We start from the raw sequence: 17,167 nt of genomic DNA on the forward strand, positions 1-17,167 counted from the left end.
AAAAAAAAAAAAAAAAAAAAAAAAAAAAAAAAAAAAAAAAAAAAAAAAAAAAAAAAAAAAAAAAAAAAAAAAAAAAAAAGGAAAAGAAAGAAATAACGCTTGCCTAAATAATACAAGAGAATTCGAGCATCTTAATAAAAATTATACCGCTTGGAGGCAGAGCGAAAGAAACAACAGAAGAGGAGGAGTATCTAGCCAAGGAGGCGGATTAACAACTTCAAAATAACTTTAAGCAGGTCAAGAAGACTCTAAAGAAAACTTCTAAAGCTTCACACCAGCAAGACTCTTATATAAACAAGCCAACAACTGCTGAAGTTATTATAGAGGCCCCTCCAACAATAAATCAACGAGACCGCCAGATACGGCTGCCCCACCGCTTCCGAAGCGATTAAAAATTCTATATAGACTCTATCTAATAAATACTTTAAACCACCAAAAAATCGAGGAATAATGATAAATATATGTGGTTGAATTGCTTCATATTGGTTATTGTAGTTGGCAGCGATTTCGTGCATCAGGTGATCGCCGACTGTATGACAGAACATTAGGTAAGTGGTCAAAAATTATTGCAACACCTGAATTTCGGCCTCCGAGGCGTCGTTTTTAAACCTCAATATCTCAACGAAATTAAAAGCTTTTGATATGAATCTATACGAGACCACGTGATCCTAGTGGCTTGGCCAGATCACCAACTTCAACCTCTGAAGGCTTTACCCATTAGTAGATAAGAGAGAAGCGCCTAAGATAGTTGATACAGTCGTCCATAGAATTGAGAATCTATCGGAATGGCAGCCGGTCCTCAGTAGGCTACGTACGTGTAGCTGATACAGCTCTATTCTGCCTATCTTTCCCCTGAGATCACAACAGCTTTTGAGCTCAAAATAAGTTCTATAGATTCCTAAGCTCAGTATTTAGTGTACTATCCACGGGCTCTATATGCAGCTTGAATCTTGCGCGACCAGGATAGAACTAGGCGGTTTATATTGTCCTGGTCAGGGGCATTTGAATCAATAGATAGTAAAATATATAATACCAAATTCTTGGGCAAGTTTAGAATCGTCTTCTCCCCTTTCATTTATAAATCTATTTATTATTTATAAAGGAAATCCCCCTCGGCTCGTGCCGAAGCATCGGGAACTACCGACCTTGTCGGCCGGGCCGAAAAAATTGACCCTAAAAGCTGCCTGAACGTGCTAATTTCCACACCCTTGTCTATACTACCTACCTCCTGACACATGGCAAGTCATTATCGCATTCCTGCTTAAAGTGTTGCAATACTTTTGACCCACTAAATCTCACCTTCCAAGATGTGGGTCAGAGCTGCTCCGTACCACCTTCTTATTCAGGCTTACTGTCAGACAACAGGCATGTTACGCTCCTTCACTCCTCTATTCCTTCGGCTAGCTCAGGTAGGATATTGCTAAATTTGCCTGCAACTAGAGTCCCATGCAATTTCAGGGTGAGCAACAAGCTTACGGCTGGTCGCTGTTAAATAGAGGCCATGGCGGCTCATATCGAGTTCGTTCTTTATGCGCTACAATCACACTCCTTGAATCTTTTCGTTCGCGTCATTCCTTTAGATCAGTTATTTTCGTTCACGTCATTCCTTTAGATCAGTTATTTCAGCACGTGTATTTATATCATGTCCCGTCAACTTGCACTTGTTGCTGCTTCGGCGTCGCTGGCCTTTGCTGCCACCATCCCTGTGATCCCCCGGGGCACAGGCGCAGGCGTTACTCCTCACGAGCAGTACTCGTCCTCAGTCGGCGTTGTCGGCTGCAAGATCAACACCAACCGTGTGGCCTATTGGCCCAGCGCAGTCGACTGCAACGACATCTGCGTCAAGGTCACCTACGAGGACCGCTCCCTCAACATCCTCAAGATTGACACCTCTGGCGGCGCGTACGACATCTCCTACGACGCTTGGAACTACCTCGGCTTCGGCCAATCTGCGAAGGACGACCCGCAAACTGGAGGAGCTATTGATATGGAGTATAAGGTCGTTGACCCTAGCGAGTGCGCCGATATCATGGACAACGGCAAGCTGCCCCTCTTGGCAGCCAACAGCATGGACTTTCTCTCTTCGTGCCTTAGCCAGCCCGACAGCTTTGTCGCCCAAAACTACGTGCTCTACAACATCGTCGACCCTGTCTGCCACTATGGCATCGACGAGGTGTGCACCCTCGACCTCTCTGTCAGCAACCAGCCCTCGTGCCCCAGCGGTCTCGGCAACGCCGCTCCGCTGGACGAACCGGTGTATAACATCCAGTACGGAACCGGCAAGGAGGTTGCCGCCTAAGAGGATTCTCCCCTGTCTTGCGGAAAGCTGTATATCCCTGTCACGATGTACATACTCAAATATACTAGAATGCTCAAGATTGCCCAAAATATCACAGACCAAAATGCCCGAGAGGCTGCGAGTTGATATTATCCCGTATCGGAAACTACTACAGGTCGAATTCCCCCAAGCCAGGTACATTCGTAAAAAGGTCATCCAACCACAAAGAATCATCGGTCAGAGCCTGGGTATCCCAGCACCACTCTGATTCAAGGAAGATAAATGGGGTGTCACGGATAGAACGAAGCTCTCTAAGTGTTCCCCTGAAATATAATAAGCTAAGTGTTTTGTCCATACCTATAATGAATGAAAGGTATAATTGAGATACTGTCTCCAGAAGTGTCAGTATTCTATGCCCTCAACTCCTCAAATGACGTATATAATTGAGCTACTACTTTGTTCACTGGTGTGCCGATATTTACATATACCTTTTGATAGAGCTGGTGCCGCGTGTGTGGGATTGATTCTCTTAAGGTCTAAATCTATCATACAGAGATATTCCTTGGTGTTGTGGTCAGGTCACGTGGTTGCTGCCTAGGCTCCCTATAGGCTCTGACACAGCTATCTCTTTTAAATGATTTAATCGGACCGCCCTCATTCCTTTCACATTTCCTAATTAGGCAGTATCCTCATTTTCCATGGCGTTGAGTAGGCCCAGCTTCTCCACAAAGAGGCGTATTTCACCATAGGGAATGGGTTGGTGAGCCTGTCTGCCGTATTCTCCCCTGATTTGACTATTTTGAACTCAATTATTCTGTTTTCCACTGCTTCCTTTACATAATGGTAGCGTACATCGATCCAACGCAACGCAGTGGAGTAATTAGGGCATTTCAGTATGTCAATAGCATTCAGTGAGTCAATGTAGATCTTGATTGACTTATTAGGCGTAGGGAATCCAACTGTATTGATTAACTTAAGCAGCCATACAGCCTGCTTAGCCGCTGTATTCCATGCGATAAATTCTGCAGCTGTTAAGCCCGGGGCGACGATGTCTTGTTTCTTTGAACTCCAGTATATTAGTGCTCCGGCCAGCGTAAAGATAAATGCTCCCGTAGATCTACAGTTTTCACAATTGCCATGAGATGAATCAATGTACGTATACAGGCCTTCATTAGGGTGTTGGCCTAATCTAATCTGATAGTCAGATTGTTTCCTGAGATATCTGAAGGTGTGTTTAATCTCTTTGGAGTCCTTTGCATTGGCACTTTCAGTCCGCCTGCTTAAGCGGGAGGTTGAAAAGGCGATGTCAGGGCGGGTGCGGCATGCAATCCAGTTGAGTTGACCTGATAGCTCCTGATATAATTGTTTCTGGCCTGGATCGGGTGGTTCGGTTGATTCTGCTGGCTTCTAGCCAGGTGCTTATGCAAGAGACGGACAGTACAGCAGTGACCCCCTCATATGGAGATCTCGCGACGAATTCGGATATCTGCTTGGTCTTTCTTAATACCGTGTTGGGAGAAGGGGTGAACCGCACGGAGCTGTACAACAATGATCAAAACAACATGGTCAACACGGTAGCTGATAACTGTAGCAACATAAATTGTTATGATCAATACTGTTGCACCTTGCCTTATGAGCCAGTGGATTGGGCATGAGAACGTTATTGGACTTTTGTACGGCCCTCTCCTGGCTATCGTTGAGGTGTTGTACGGTGATGTCAACCCATCTGGACGCTTGATATACACTACTGCCAAGAATGAGAGTGAGTATAATATCGGCATCTGCTACACAGCGCAGTGTAATTATATGGAAGGTGGGTCCTCTTCTTTTGGCAAAGGTTTGAACGCTTCAGGAGGTGAATACTAAGTGACCTAGGTGTCAATGTTGACTACCGCTACTTCGACTCTTACAACGTTACTCCTTGCTACCCCTTCAGCCGCGGTTTGTCATACACTAGCTTCTCATATTCAGACTCGGAAATCGAGGGAGCCCAAGGCTCTATTAAAGTTCCCCACAAGCCAACACACGGTGGGCGGCAAGACTGCAAAGATGTCGTGGGAAATGTTCATGGCACTGTGTCTAACATCAGTGCTATGGACGGTGCGGAGGTCCCACAACTTTATCTTGGCTATCCCAGCGGTGTTCAGCAACCTGTTCGCCAGGTTCGTGGATTGAAGCGAGTTGAAATTAATAATGCAAAGCACTCGAAGGTGACCTTCCAGCTGCGGCGTCGTGATATCTCCTACTGGGACATCACCGCTCAGGAATGGGGCGTGATGCCGGGCAAGTATAGGGTGTATCTCGGTGCCAGCTCGCACGATCTGAAGTTGCACTGTAGCTTCGCCGTTCATCTTTCTTCCTAGAACACAGATGTCTGCGTTAAAACGCAACCAGAGGTTAATCTTCTTACACTAGTACGCTAAAAGCCTCTCATCAATGTACACCAGTATTTATAATTTGAATTGGTGTTTAGAATCGTCAAAAAAATTGTCGAGAGGGTGTATAGCTTGATTTATTAAAATACAGTATACTACCCTGTAAAAGAGAAATCGAGCCTAATAAAGTGAGCTTTAAACATACAACTTCTACCTTACTAAAGGTAATCTGACGAGATCGTACACTTGAACAATATCATGCAAACAGACATTATTATAAAAGGTTGTTGGTGCGCACGCCACCTAAATCATGGACGTCCTAGACGGAGCGTTGCCATGTACCAAGACTCGCTCGCAACCTATGTACATATATCATATATCCATGCATACACGCACGCATGCGTAGAGGAACTGGATTATATACAGGAAAAAGCCGTTTAGCTGAAAGCCGAGAAGCAGGAGCTCTTGGCATCGGACTCCTCCCATCCAATGCACTTCCAACAGTTCAACAACCGGTGGGGATCGTACTTGTTCTTGATCGTCACCAAGGGCTCGTAGTTATCGCCCCACCAGGCTTCCTGCCAGTCTTCGGTGAAGGGGTTGGCTTCGCAGCTGTAGGCGCCGCTGCCAGGGGTAATCCGCTCCAAGGTAGCGGTCATGTTCTGCAGATCGGCAATCTTCTGTTCACGGGTCTCGATGGTGCTATTCCAGGCCCAGGCCGTGCCGGATCCCAGCTCCCAGACAGCCGATCGCCAAGCGGGGGTCGCCGAGGTGGAGTTTGCGGTGTAGTTGTAGAGCACGGGGCCGACGATCGGGATGTAAGGGCTTTGTCCCTTGGACTGGATGAGGGAGAAGAAGTCCATGAGGTTCTGGCGGCCTTCAGCGGTTTCAAAGACGGCCTTGGGGACCAGACGACTGCCGGCAAAGTGGGTGACACCGACGCTGACCGCGTTGGAGGTCACATACTTCTCGTAAAAAGCGTACCAGGATGAGAATTGCTCAACAGTCGCGGAGCCGCCCTGGGCCTTCGCGTACGCGATCACCTCGCTGAGGGACTCTTCCGCCTGGGCCACAGAAAGGAGAGGAGTGACGTTGATCAGACTGCTGCCGCTGATATGACCCCCCCAGCCTTCCGAAGCCCACTTCAAAGTGCTGTTGACGACGATATCCATAAAAGGTAGAAGGTTGGTGGAGTTCGAAGGGAACTTGATAATGGCGGCGACAAAGCTCAACTCTGGTTCAACGCGGTGGGTGCTCTCGATGACCACACCAAATGTACCGCCGCCACCGCCACGGAGGGCCCAGAAAAGATCCTGGTTCTGGCATTCGTTGGCAATCCGGTACTGACCATCGGGAGTCACCACCTTGAACTGGAGGACTCGATCAATAGCCAATCCATAGACAGGAGACAGGATGCTGTGACCGGCAGTCTGCAAGTAACCACCGCTAGCGCCGACTGTAGGTGCGTAGCCACCTAAGAATGTAGCATTGTTCGAGTGGGCAAAAGCATACACCTCGTTGAAGTTCATGCCCGCTCCGATGGTGATGGCCTTCTGGGCAGTCCCTGGCGCGGCGCAGGCATTGCAACCCTCGGGCTTAAAGTCGGCATGATAGGTCTTGGACTGTAAATTACGAGTCCAGAGTGCCAACGTCCCCTTTCCACTACTGCGGCCCAGGTAGTCATGGCCACTGTTCTTTATTGACAGGCGGGTTCCGGAGCAGTTCGCGAACTTGAACGCCTCGATGGCATCGCTGGCCTGCTGAATCTCCAGATAATATGAGGGCAAGTTGCCCTGCTGACACACCGTATTGGTATAGGCCACGGGATCGGTCGGATCGGAGCTGTCGAGGAGGCATTGGTCACTGGGGTCCGAGGCGCACATCTCGACTTGGTTGTTCATGTACCCATTGGCGGAGTTGGAACGCAGGTACGGGTCGCTGTAGTTGCTCTGGATGGTCGCGCAGACGGCATTGTTAACGGCCACCTCGGTGCCATTGTAGTTGGAGAAACAGGGTAACGAGAAGGGTGTCAGTGGCTGAACGCGACCGCCGACAGTGGCATTGAAGTTATCAAGGTCACAGCTTCCAGCTGAAACGCCCAAAAAATGGACAGCCAGCGAAACAACAGAGTTCTTGAAGGTTGAAGGCGCCATCTTGCCACGCGATGATGAGATCATCCACGGGGATATACAAGTGGATAAAGGAAAAGTAGCGACGATCGCAGCCCTTCCAGGAAAGTGAGAAGTAAGAACTTTCAGATAGGAACAGCAGGGTCTTTTAGTTCAAATCCCGGCACGCTGACAACCGATTCAGTAACTTCAAAGTCCCGGTTCGTTGGGAAACTAGTTCCAGACAAGCGACCACAACACAGTACATTTCAATCCACATGTCCATCTTACACTGGTGCAATATCCCGACAGTTGTTCTACATAGTACTCCTCGTACGATAGTGGGTAGTAGAAGGTACGGAGCGCCGGAGAGTGTCCGTCCAGCCACGCAGAAAAGTGCACCACAAGTCAAGGGATACTAACTTTAGTGACCGGGACGAAGGGCCATTTCATAGGGCTTCGGTCTCTCTTCGGTAATATCATCGACGGGAATCCAATCGTAGTGCGCGAAGTTGACCCACCCGGTGGAGCCTTTCCCCTGGTCAAGGCTCCCTGATTATTCAAATGCTTGCACGGCACCCAAGCTTAACAGGAATAAGAACCGAAGAGGCAGAAAGAAAAAAATCGAAGGAGAAAAAGTGGACCCTCCCGCATCTTCGCATTCCCAAATGCTTGGATGACTGGGTCTCACCGCGTGGCTCAATATAAAACAGATTGCCCACGGTGATTCTTGTCTCACCAGCGTACAACTATTGAACTCTATCGGGTAAGGTTTGTGATAAATAATGCACAATTACCTCTGCCGGGTGCCGTGCAGCGTGGGAGATGTAGAAGAACCTCTGATCGAAGTTAGGGTTCATACCTTCCACGAGGAATGTGGATGAGACGCACGAACAGGAGCGATCTTTACCGACCGTAGAATTCCATCGCCGATCTGATTTGAGGAAATACTGCAGGGAAATCCCTCATCAGATTGATTGATTAATTAAAAAATACCTTATGCGGCCTCCAGAAGGGGATCTCAGCGGCGGCACTCCCGAAATTCCCAGGCCTAGTACCATGGAAGGGCCGGCCGATTTACGACATTGGTCTTAGATTATAAGTCTTTTGAGGGCCTTGGCATCCGCAGAGTTTAAAACAATTGGAAAAGAAGTAAAAATACAAAAAGTCCGTGACCTATCAATGAAAAGGTGGGGGGGGGCAAGAAAGTCAAGAGAGAAAGAAGTGTTATAGGACAACTGACTGCACCCCCATTGCCATCTACCACAGCTGACATTCCCCTGATTGTGTACGGCCATGTCGTCCTGGCATCACATCGAGACAGAGAACTAATTGTTTCAGCGTTGTGACCGGCGGGCCTTTCCTGGCTAAGGGAAAGGATTCGAATCGTAGTGAAGTGAGATCGTCCACCGGGTTACCCTTCTCAGGTTGGCCACATTCCCCAGCCGTGCTCGACAGAATGTCCATCGAAAACACATACTGGAAGAATGTCCTCACGGTTGTGCCTATCGTGGGCGCGGCTCTTGCAACTCTGACATATATCCTGCGATTGGTATCATGTCGCATCTCCACCGTAGGACTGAGGCTGGAGGACCTCTTGATGGGTATTGGTTTGATTCTATCCTATTGTGCCACTGCTTTTGTCATCTATAGTAGGTTCCGACCTTGCGTATCGTCTTGGAATCACTTACTCACCATGCGCCAAACAGCGGCCTTCAATGGCGTGGGTGTCCGAACGAGTCTTCTGCCACCCGATGAGCGACATCGCATTCAATTTGTAAGTTCTCTCTCCCTGTCCACTCCCACTAACACGTCTTTGGAGATAAGCCCGCTAACGTACCGCCCCCTCTAGGGCTCGTGGATGATCCAGAAATTCTGGGCCCCGTCCATGGCGTTTGTCAAAATCTCCATCATCGTGTTCCTTCAACGCATTCTCGGTACGGTCCCAGCCTTTCGCCTAGTCTCCAACTGCATCATCGTGTTCATCGCGCTGTGGGCCCTGGTGGCTCTGCTCGTCAACGTCTTCCAGTGCCATCCCGTTCAGTTCTACTATGATAAAACGTTGAAAGGCGGCCATTGTATGCCCGGCCAAACCAAATTCTTTCAAGCTATGGGAAGCATTGCCCTGGTGGAGGACGTGACGATCTTATTGATGCCGGTCCCGATAGTCTGGCGGCTGAAAATCACCCTGCGTCAAAAGATTGCGGTGACCATTGTGTTTTCGCTAGGAGGATTGTACGTTCCGATGCTTCATTCCCACGAAGCACTGAGGAACCTGAATAGACGCTGACTATCCCAGGGTCTGCATTTTCAGTCTGATGCGACTCATTGAATTCCGCAACTTCGTTGTGACAGATCTAGCCTGTAAGCTTTCCAAAATGACATTGCGGCCCCCAGTCTCATATGGCTAATTTCTCTATAGCATCCAGCGCGAAAGAGTCAATCTGGACGGTTCTCGAACTTGACGTCGCCATCATCTGCGGGTGTCTTCCTCTTCTGAAGCCCCTCCTGGCCGGATTTCTCGGCACCGTCAAGAGTATCTCGAAAGGACAGTCGAACTCCGGCACGAAGCTATATTTTCACACGAGCGGCACGCACCACCACGATGGATTCCACAAGATCAACGATCCCCACGGTGCCACTGCCAGCCAAAGCCGGGACGTGGTGACGCAGTCTTCTACACGGCGGGGGAGCTCGGAGATTGAATTGCACGGGATCGAAGTACATACGGCGATTGAGAGTCGGTCGGAGATTGCTGATAATCCTCATACGGTGGACAGCGGGAGATGGCCGTTAACTGTCAATCATATAAAATGAAATGCCAATAATAATAATAATAATAGGGAAATTGACAAATCGCATTGAAACGACGAACGTGCCACCTAAAATATATGTGAAATGTCTGTTCGAACCAAACTAAAAGCAATTTCTGCTCTGTAGACACCTTGAACTTCACCAAGGTACTGTTGACCTATACAAAAGAGCTCTACTCATGAGCAGAAAGCCAAGCCACAAGATCATCTCGATTACTAGGAAGGCCGGTCGACTAGGTCGCAGCCTTGCAGAACAGACAGCAGTCGGTAACCTGAATAACCACACTGCTAGTGGAGCGAATAGGAGGCAAAGGGCTTTCATGGGTCTAGAAATCTGGATCTCCCCTCACATAGGTACCCCACAGACGTCTAGTAGTGAAGGGTTGCGGTATCAGGTGACCTCGGCCACTTAAGCCTCCTTTCACCTCGTCTTTCTAATACCTCTCTCTATACAATCTTACTGTTCATCAATCGTTGAGATCTCTACTTCATCGAGTCCCGTAGCGAGTAACTGTATGTAGATTTAGTATTGTTAAAAAAGATAACGAAGCTAACACACTCGTAGTGTCAAGTGACGCTTCTCCAACATGGGCGGGCGCCAATATACCTATAGGAGAAGACATTCAAGCGTCCTAGCAGAACAAGGTCAGACAGCAATTTGCAGCATCTTTTGCTTGTGGAGGTGTAATGTCAGTAGGTCTAACGACAAAGGTGGCCCAAGGGCGACATCGCCTTCCCCGGTTGTCAAGATCTATCAGTCCCTCAAGGAGGAAATGAGTGCTCAGGATGTTGTCCTCCCTTTGAACAATGCGTTCGCAGATTCTAGCCCGGCTGCAATTGAGCGACTCGTATCTGACTGCTCTGCTGCGATCTTTGGAAGAGGCAACGGAATGTTCTAGATCCTTACGCGGACTTTGGCATCATAATCTTGATTGAGCGGATCCTCTTACCCAGTGTGAGTAGTGATTTAGCAAACTCTTTACAGGGTCGGGCGATCTCTGCCGAGCTGTATAAAGCAAACCTAGGTTGATGTGAGAAGCCCTTAGGATGCATTGCTGATGAAGCTTAAGAACTGAAATAGGTCTACTCCAGTCCCTCAGGACTCTTTGGAAGCCATGTGGATACACCCCGCTAGACAAAACATGTCGGATCTTTGGTTGTCTGTCTCCTATATTCTTTTAAAGGTGGTAACATTCTCGTACATCAATACAGGAAAGAGATCGACTTTTTAACTGGGCACCAAAGGACATAGATGGGGACTATCGTATGGGGGAATTTCAGAGGATGAACATGAAGACGGTGTGTACATCGGAAAGCAACGGCACCCTTTCACACAGCCACACTGCAGCATGCAGCTGGACCCATTCCGCGAGGCGTGTACTCCATGTCCTTCTGCTGGGTCGTCGTCATTTGGCCTTTGATCTCACATGAAGTTTAGACCATTGGGAGCAAATGGCCCTATCGCAAAATGTCTAGGATTATCTAGTTGACATCTCCGCAGCATTAGGAGCAAGTACTGAGTTATATTACGTACGGAAATGAGTCCTCGATCAACACGACTTGCTCGGCGGCGGCTATTTTCGCGAGAATTCCTCGCTGGGAGCAGCGGTCTCAGCGCTGAAACGGTATGTTATGGTAAGATCCGGACCGGGGAGTGCAATGGGATTTCATGAAGCGTTCGTCTTTTGGTCGTCGAATCGTTTGAGGATACAGGTGGAAAAACTTGAGTCAATGAGACATCAACTTCATGTCAGGGGGAACTGCTACACATCTCAGTTATCACTTACTAGTGTCATTAAGGAACTTGATTCTATCGAATCTAATTTGATATCCTTTTACTTGAAACAAGGTAATGAGGCCTTTCTAGGGGTCTGTCGTCGTATAGTATGATACATAAAGCCGTATGGTGTTCACATCCCCAGAACGTCAGCCAATCAAGGTTCTCCTCTTCTCACCATAGCCATTGTCAAGTGGATCCGTAAGGTGTCTACTATACGATATAGATTATTAGCATAGACTCAGCGAGATATCGGGTCTCATTCAATATACAGTGACATGAAGTACAATGAATAATATAATATACCCTTAGATGAAAGGCACTATCAGATATGCGGTGGTTCAACACGCCCTTTCGGTGACAAACTCCGACTACTTCGGAAGTAACCCGAATATCAGGGCTCTACCCATTCCAACTATAGGGTTTATTTTATAATTGTCGCCCATTGACTTGACATGCTTGCACGTTTAATGAACAATGCTCATGCTGAAATTCAGAATGCCCGATAGTCACGAAGTCATTGGTGACTTTCACGATGTGCAACATGCCTTCGTCTGTCCACCCTATCCTCATCATGCACTACGAAAAGCAGCCCTTCCAAGAAGAAAACGATCAAAGTCTACCTTGATCTGGCTTGATGTCAACAAGGAGGAGGACCTCCCAAAGTGATACCAGCAAGTACTGCTGAAAGGTGACATGATTGACTATTATAATATCTCCGGCTGCTATGTGCTGCGCCCGGGTTCATTGGAGATCTAGGAAATTCTGCAGGAATTGTTCAACAAGCAAACCAATAAAATAGGAAATGTGAAACTGCATTTTCCCTCCATTCGTAACGGAGAACGTCCTTCATAGGAACAGAATCATATCGACGGATTTGCGCCGGAAGTCGCCTGAGTGACCCAGTCGTAAGTATCGGAGGCCTTCAGTGCAGTGACACACTAATGGAATCACAGGGGCAGTGGTAAGCTGGAAAAGATAATCGCCACTCGAGCGATTCAAGGGGCGGCCTCACATAGTCTGGGCCAGAACATCAGCAAGATGTTCAACATATCTGTAGAAGACCCCAAGACGGATGGGAAAGCGACCTTTCACAAATAATCTTCGTCTGACGAAACTCGTGGGCCTACTCTACAGGAACACGGTATTCGCGTGGAATTAGACCTCCGTGATGAGTATGCTGCGGGGTGGAAGTTCAATCAGTGTGAGCTGAAGGAGGGTTCTTCCTGTGAGGTTGGAAATCGGCCTGAGAGAATTCGAAGAAGACTACCTCCCAACTTCACGTCAGGACACCAAGCTAAAGGCTGGGTCGAGCTGTCAAATCTCTCAGCCGATGTTGCAGCTCTTTTAGTAGTTGTTCAGTTGGACTGTATACCCGTGCTTTGGAGCAGTTCCGGAAAAATGTCATCACTGTTTGGGGCCAGTTCGCTACGGCCTTAGACTCTAAGCACCTTTGCCTTATCTATCTCTGCCTGAGCGACAAACATGAGGGGGATAAAGCGGTTGAGTGAGCGTTCTGACAATTCATCCACACAGGACTCCAAAGCTCCATCCGTGGGAGCAAAGAACCTACGCATCCTACTCAAAGAGCCTACTAAGCTGCAAGAAACAACTACCAGATGTCACGGCAAAGAGTGCAATATGGCTAAGAAGTGATGTCTGTCTGGGCGGTCTTACTAAGTGCATCACGTCTTCATGTCAATCCAAAAAGGTCCTTCTACTCATTTCTTTCTTTCTTTCCATTTTTGTGACATGAGCAGAAACTTAAAAACAGTATTTAGATCCACCAAATCTGATCATTTGTCCAGCTTGCGAGAAGTCGTAGTTCATTATGACCATTACTGATCTCCAACAGTCAAGTCGACGCGTTCGGGGAGGAACGTAAGCATATCTAATACATGGACTCATCGTACTAATGAAACTCAATACTTTCAGGCGCTATTTCCCGTCCTGACGACTATTTTCGTTCCAAAAGCTCAAGCCTGCATGCTGTCGCAGAATGCCATATATGGCGCTGGCATCCTGACACTCCCCGCCGTATACTCTCGCTGCATTCATATGCTTGCTGGCTAACTCCAGCCCAGGTAATTTGAACTTGTACTCCTCAGCCATAGAAAGTGCATGTTTAGAATCTTTAATAGCCAGCGAAACGCCAAATTCTGGCCGAGTGTCCAGTGGCGGCGCATAGATTCCAGAGGTCAGCCTTATACAATGTTAGCTTCGCAAGTTCAAAAACATGAAAGTCGACGGCCACGGGATGCACGACTCACCGTTTAGAATACCCTCCTGCAATAGCCCCGAATGATTCGGTGATCAATTCCCCCATGGCTGCGGTGCTGAGTCTGGTCTTTTCTGCAAAGACTTGAGCTTCCCCAACCGCCTCCATCAATGAAAGAGTGATGATATTGCTATTCAATCGGACTCAGTCGTAGAGGTATTTAAATCCTGAGACCTACCCTCCTATCTTCAGTAATGATGCGCTGGACGCATTCTCCCTTCAGAGTATCACTTTCCCTCCCATGATATTAAGAATATATTGTTCCACATGTTAGTCAAGCGGATTGGGGGCCGCTTATCGCAAAGACCAGATTCCCTGTCGATGCTACGGCGGGCCCACCAAAGACAGGTGCGGAAAGCAGAACGGCTTCTTGTTTTGCGAGATGGGAAGACAGTTTCTCAGTAGTATCCGGATATACCGTCGAGCAGTCCACGAATATCTTGCTAGATAGTCCTTAACTACCGGCAATAGCAAGCTTGATGAGTCGTTGGAGAACCTCATCATTTGGGACCTGATATTAGTTAGCTTCTAGCAAAATACATTACTTTCTAACGGATCATGGACCATAGTAAACAAGATGTCACATCGTTTCACCAAGTCAATAAACTCAGTGGCAGGTATTGCTCCTCGGGACTTAAGTGTCCCCCCTACGCTCATTGTCCGATTGTTGTATATCAATGGAGGCTCACTGGTATTCATGAGATATTGGTGTAGATTCTCGGCCATGGGATGGCCCATGGATCCCAGTCCATACTTTGAATTGTTAGCGCCTGATTATAGCTAATGGTATTGATTTTCTACCCAGCTGCTTTTTTTTCAATGTTATTATGTCGTTTCTCACGAGCGTGTCAGTATCAAAATTTGTGATGGATAGATGGATAGGCAGGAGACGGGCCCGATTTTATTTATCCCGGTACAGTCCGTTTCTCTCAGCCGGTTTGAGCAAAACCGGAGCTACAACCGAGCCATGTTGATAGGATCCGCTCTTGGCGAGCCAATACGACAGAAATGCAGTGTATGGAGTCCAGGCGATCAATCAGATTGGGCGAGCTACTATCAGATCTAATGCCCGAGGTTGGCGGAAGCACTCCCGATCGCCCTGTAGCGATTTGAAGGTTATTACGATGATGTCAAATACACTTGGTATGCTAGGAAGTGAAGCTCAATAATTTTTAATCGCTCGTATTACTATCATTATGAGTTACTCTATGGGAATCTATGGGTACCTTCTAGTCTAGGATAATATCATGCACATAATAAGGGCTTAGCATAAGCCACCGCAACAATAAAGTGAACGAAGGAGCCTTAGGTCCGGGTGAGCTTGGCTCTGATCCGGGCTCCAAACACGTAGAAAGCGAATGGGATCAAAACCATAGCCAGAGCAATAAATGCAAGCAGCCAAGACGCCCACTGGAGACCGAGTCGGTGGTACATCTGAGTGGTGAATAGCGGGAAGGCGGCACCACCTCCAGATCGCAGAAAGACCTTGGCCGCCAGAGCCGATGCGGCGTACTTCTGGTAGGAGTCGATGATATAGTTGTTGACGGCGTAGTAGCAAAGGACCATGCCAAATCCAAAGGCAATGCCGGAGGAACAGGGCCCCACCCAGATGATATGCTTAAAGGAGGTAGCACCAAGGATAAACCATGAGATCGGAATAAAGGGGGCTCCGATCAGGGCTCCAATCAGTCGATCCTCCGGCGTCGGGGACCTGACCTTGCAGATCGCTTTGAACTGTTTCTCAATCGCGGGTGTAGCGACCAAAGAAAAACCAGCACCGATCAGAATAGGGATGAACATCAGACCGATCTGACCATCGTTGAACCCGTACAGTTCTCCAAAGATTACCGGGTATGCGAAGAAAAAGGCGTACAGCATGGCGTAGATCAGCACAATGTACATGCACATTAAGTCCAAAACCGGTTCAGTCAGGATCATCGTGATCGGGCGAATCAAGCTGGTACGAATAATGTCCCGGAGGGAGAGTTTGTACCTCTCCTGCTCGGTAATGATGTTCATATTCCCGGTGCTCTTCCTAAGCTTGGCAGCACGTCTCTTGAGAATCACTGGGGCATAGGTCTCTGGGATCATGCCAATCAGGATCATGACCACACCGGAAAATGCCATATTGGTCCAAAAGAAAAGATCGAGGCGATGGGAGCCAACATTGATCCAACCCGTCACAATGGGCCCAACCACCGGTCCACAGTAAGGAGCTGCCGCGAAGAAAGCGATGGCCATCCCACGCTCCTCGATGTTCCAGATATCCGCGATCGTCCCGCCGGCGAGAGAAAGTCCCGAGCTCGAGAAGACACCACATAAGAACCGGCAGACAAGGAGGCCGCCGATGTTCGGTGACAGGGCACAGGGGATATTAAAGATGGTGTAAAGAGCGAGGGAGATGATGTACACGGGTTGTCGACCGATGATCTCCGACAGGGGCGACCAGAGAAGAGGCCCAACCGCAAAGCCACATACCATGATCGAACACGTTAGGATGGCAACTTCCAGCGAGACATTGTATTTCTCTTGAATAAGACCCAAGCCTCCGGTTGTGATGGCGGAGCCATACGCAACACACACCACGAGAATCGACGCGACCATTGTCACGTACCACTTGTACAAGCGACCCCAATTAAATGGGTTCTCCGAATCGCCGATTTTGAATGTGACGAACTCTGCTGTCGTCGCCTTTTCGATATCAGATGGAGTTCGCCGTTCGCTAGATGCTCTCCTTGTGGTGGCCACCGAAGTATGGGATCGGATCTGCTCCAGCGTTCGCTCGGGGACGAGACCGGTGTTCGTCTCGATCACATACTCCTCAGGGAAGACAGGCTCTGTCTCGCGACCAAAATTCGGATAGTTGACATCCAGTGGAGGGGGATTCTCGGATACGCCTCGAATTCGTAGACTCTCACGGGTTTCCGTCCTCTCTAGCAGGTCGTCGGCACCGTCGTGGGGGTCTTCTGGTATTGTGTGCGCCATTTTGATATTTGTGTGTGTTAAGATGAGAGCCGTACAAATGCTAACAAACGTTGATAAATCTGTTAAAGGATGGCTTTGTAGCCTTCGCGCTGTATATGGATGGTTATATACTTGTCTGTGTGGCTCCAGCCGAGATACTGCCGCGCCGGCGGCAGCCGACATATCTCCGAATCATATCAAAAGTACAAAAATGAGTCCAGATCTATGCGTCAAACTCTGAGGGATTTAGTGCAAATCGGTCCGACCTCATCCGAGTCAGACAGTTGGGCATGACTCCGTCGGAATCGGGCTAATGCGGTGTATTTGCTATTCCTTGTTCTTAGTAGAAGGGGTTCTATAGATGACATAGGGTTCGACATACCGACCAAATCAGCCCCGTAAAGATAAATATCATCCTTGATCATCCTCGGCATAAGCTTGAGATAAGCTTGAGGTAAGCCTTTTCGGAGTGCTCCACGTGTGAATCCGATTGACTCCAGGTCAACAACGCATCCTGAGTAGGCATGATTCAGAGGTCAACATCCTTCAATATCGGTCGGACTAATCTCGGTAC

At 48.2% G+C, this 17,167-nt stretch overlaps 6 protein-coding genes across 6 annotated transcripts; 3 read left to right on the forward strand and 3 right to left on the reverse strand.

Moving 5' to 3' along the window:
- Window positions 1-1,148: 1,148 nt before the first annotated feature.
- Window positions 1,149-2,600, forward strand: BDW43DRAFT_294506 (uncharacterized protein). The gene has a single exon (XM_032043947.1). It carries the CDS (start codon window positions 1,643-1,645, stop codon window positions 2,297-2,299), a length of 657 nt encoding a protein of 218 aa, XP_031894109.1. The 5' UTR covers window positions 1,149-1,642; the 3' UTR covers window positions 2,300-2,600.
- Window positions 2,601-3,910: 1,310 nt separating this feature from the next.
- On the forward strand, window positions 3,911-4,641 carry BDW43DRAFT_316960 (fibronectin type III-like domain-containing protein; the record flags this gene model as incomplete). The annotated part of the gene is made up of 2 exons (XM_032048426.1): window positions 3,911-4,091; window positions 4,154-4,641. The coding sequence occupies 2 exons, from the start codon at window positions 3,911-3,913 to the stop codon at window positions 4,639-4,641; spliced, it is 669 nt and encodes a 222-aa protein (XP_031894110.1).
- Window positions 4,642-5,027: 386 nt separating this feature from the next.
- Window positions 5,028-7,129, reverse strand: BDW43DRAFT_324075 (putative isoamyl alcohol oxidase). The gene has a single exon (XM_032049876.1). It carries the CDS (start codon window positions 6,828-6,830, stop codon window positions 5,091-5,093), a length of 1,740 nt encoding a protein of 579 aa, XP_031894111.1. The 5' UTR covers window positions 6,831-7,129; the 3' UTR covers window positions 5,028-5,090.
- A 1,091-nt stretch (window positions 7,130-8,220) lies between these two features.
- Window positions 8,221-9,578, forward strand: BDW43DRAFT_316962 (uncharacterized protein; the record flags this gene model as incomplete). Its single annotated transcript, XM_032048427.1, has 5 exons — window positions 8,221-8,413; window positions 8,471-8,538; window positions 8,614-8,996; window positions 9,061-9,125; window positions 9,184-9,578. 5 exons carry the CDS (start codon window positions 8,221-8,223, stop codon window positions 9,576-9,578), a joined length of 1,104 nt encoding a protein of 367 aa, XP_031894112.1.
- A 3,711-nt stretch (window positions 9,579-13,289) lies between these two features.
- Window positions 13,290-14,367, reverse strand: BDW43DRAFT_304729 (NAD(P)-dependent oxidoreductase; the record flags this gene model as incomplete). The annotated part of the gene is made up of 5 exons (XM_032045659.1): window positions 13,290-13,554; window positions 13,622-13,759; window positions 13,808-13,842; window positions 13,937-14,068; window positions 14,194-14,367. The coding sequence occupies 5 exons, from the start codon at window positions 14,365-14,367 to the stop codon at window positions 13,290-13,292; spliced, it is 744 nt and encodes a 247-aa protein (XP_031894113.1).
- Window positions 14,368-14,777: 410 nt separating this feature from the next.
- Window positions 14,778-16,823, reverse strand: BDW43DRAFT_294508 (MFS transporter). Its single transcript, XM_032043948.1, has one exon. The coding sequence runs from the start codon at window positions 16,774-16,776 to the stop codon at window positions 14,935-14,937; it is 1,842 nt and encodes a 613-aa protein (XP_031894114.1). The 5' UTR covers window positions 16,777-16,823; the 3' UTR covers window positions 14,778-14,934.
- Window positions 16,824-17,167: the final 344 nt, after the last annotated feature.

This window comes from Aspergillus alliaceus (genome assembly GCF_009176365.1).
Source record: "Aspergillus alliaceus strain CBS 536.65 unplaced genomic scaffold BDW43scaffold_92, whole genome shotgun sequence".
In the NCBI taxonomy this organism is placed as follows: Eukaryota; Fungi; Ascomycota; class Eurotiomycetes; order Eurotiales; family Aspergillaceae; genus Aspergillus; species Aspergillus alliaceus.

Excerpts from the sequence above, each read along its gene's own strand:
- BDW43DRAFT_324075 (XM_032049876.1), bottom strand. The coding sequence starts at position 6,830 with ATGATCTCATCATCGCGTGGCAAGATGGCGCCTTCAACCTTCAAGAAC.
- BDW43DRAFT_294506 (XM_032043947.1), top strand. The coding sequence starts at position 1,643 with ATGTCCCGTCAACTTGCACTTGTTGCTGCTTCGGCGTCGCTGGCCTTT.
- BDW43DRAFT_294508 (XM_032043948.1), bottom strand. The coding sequence starts at position 16,776 with ATGTCGGCTGCCGCCGGCGCGGCAGTATCTCGGCTGGAGCCACACAGA.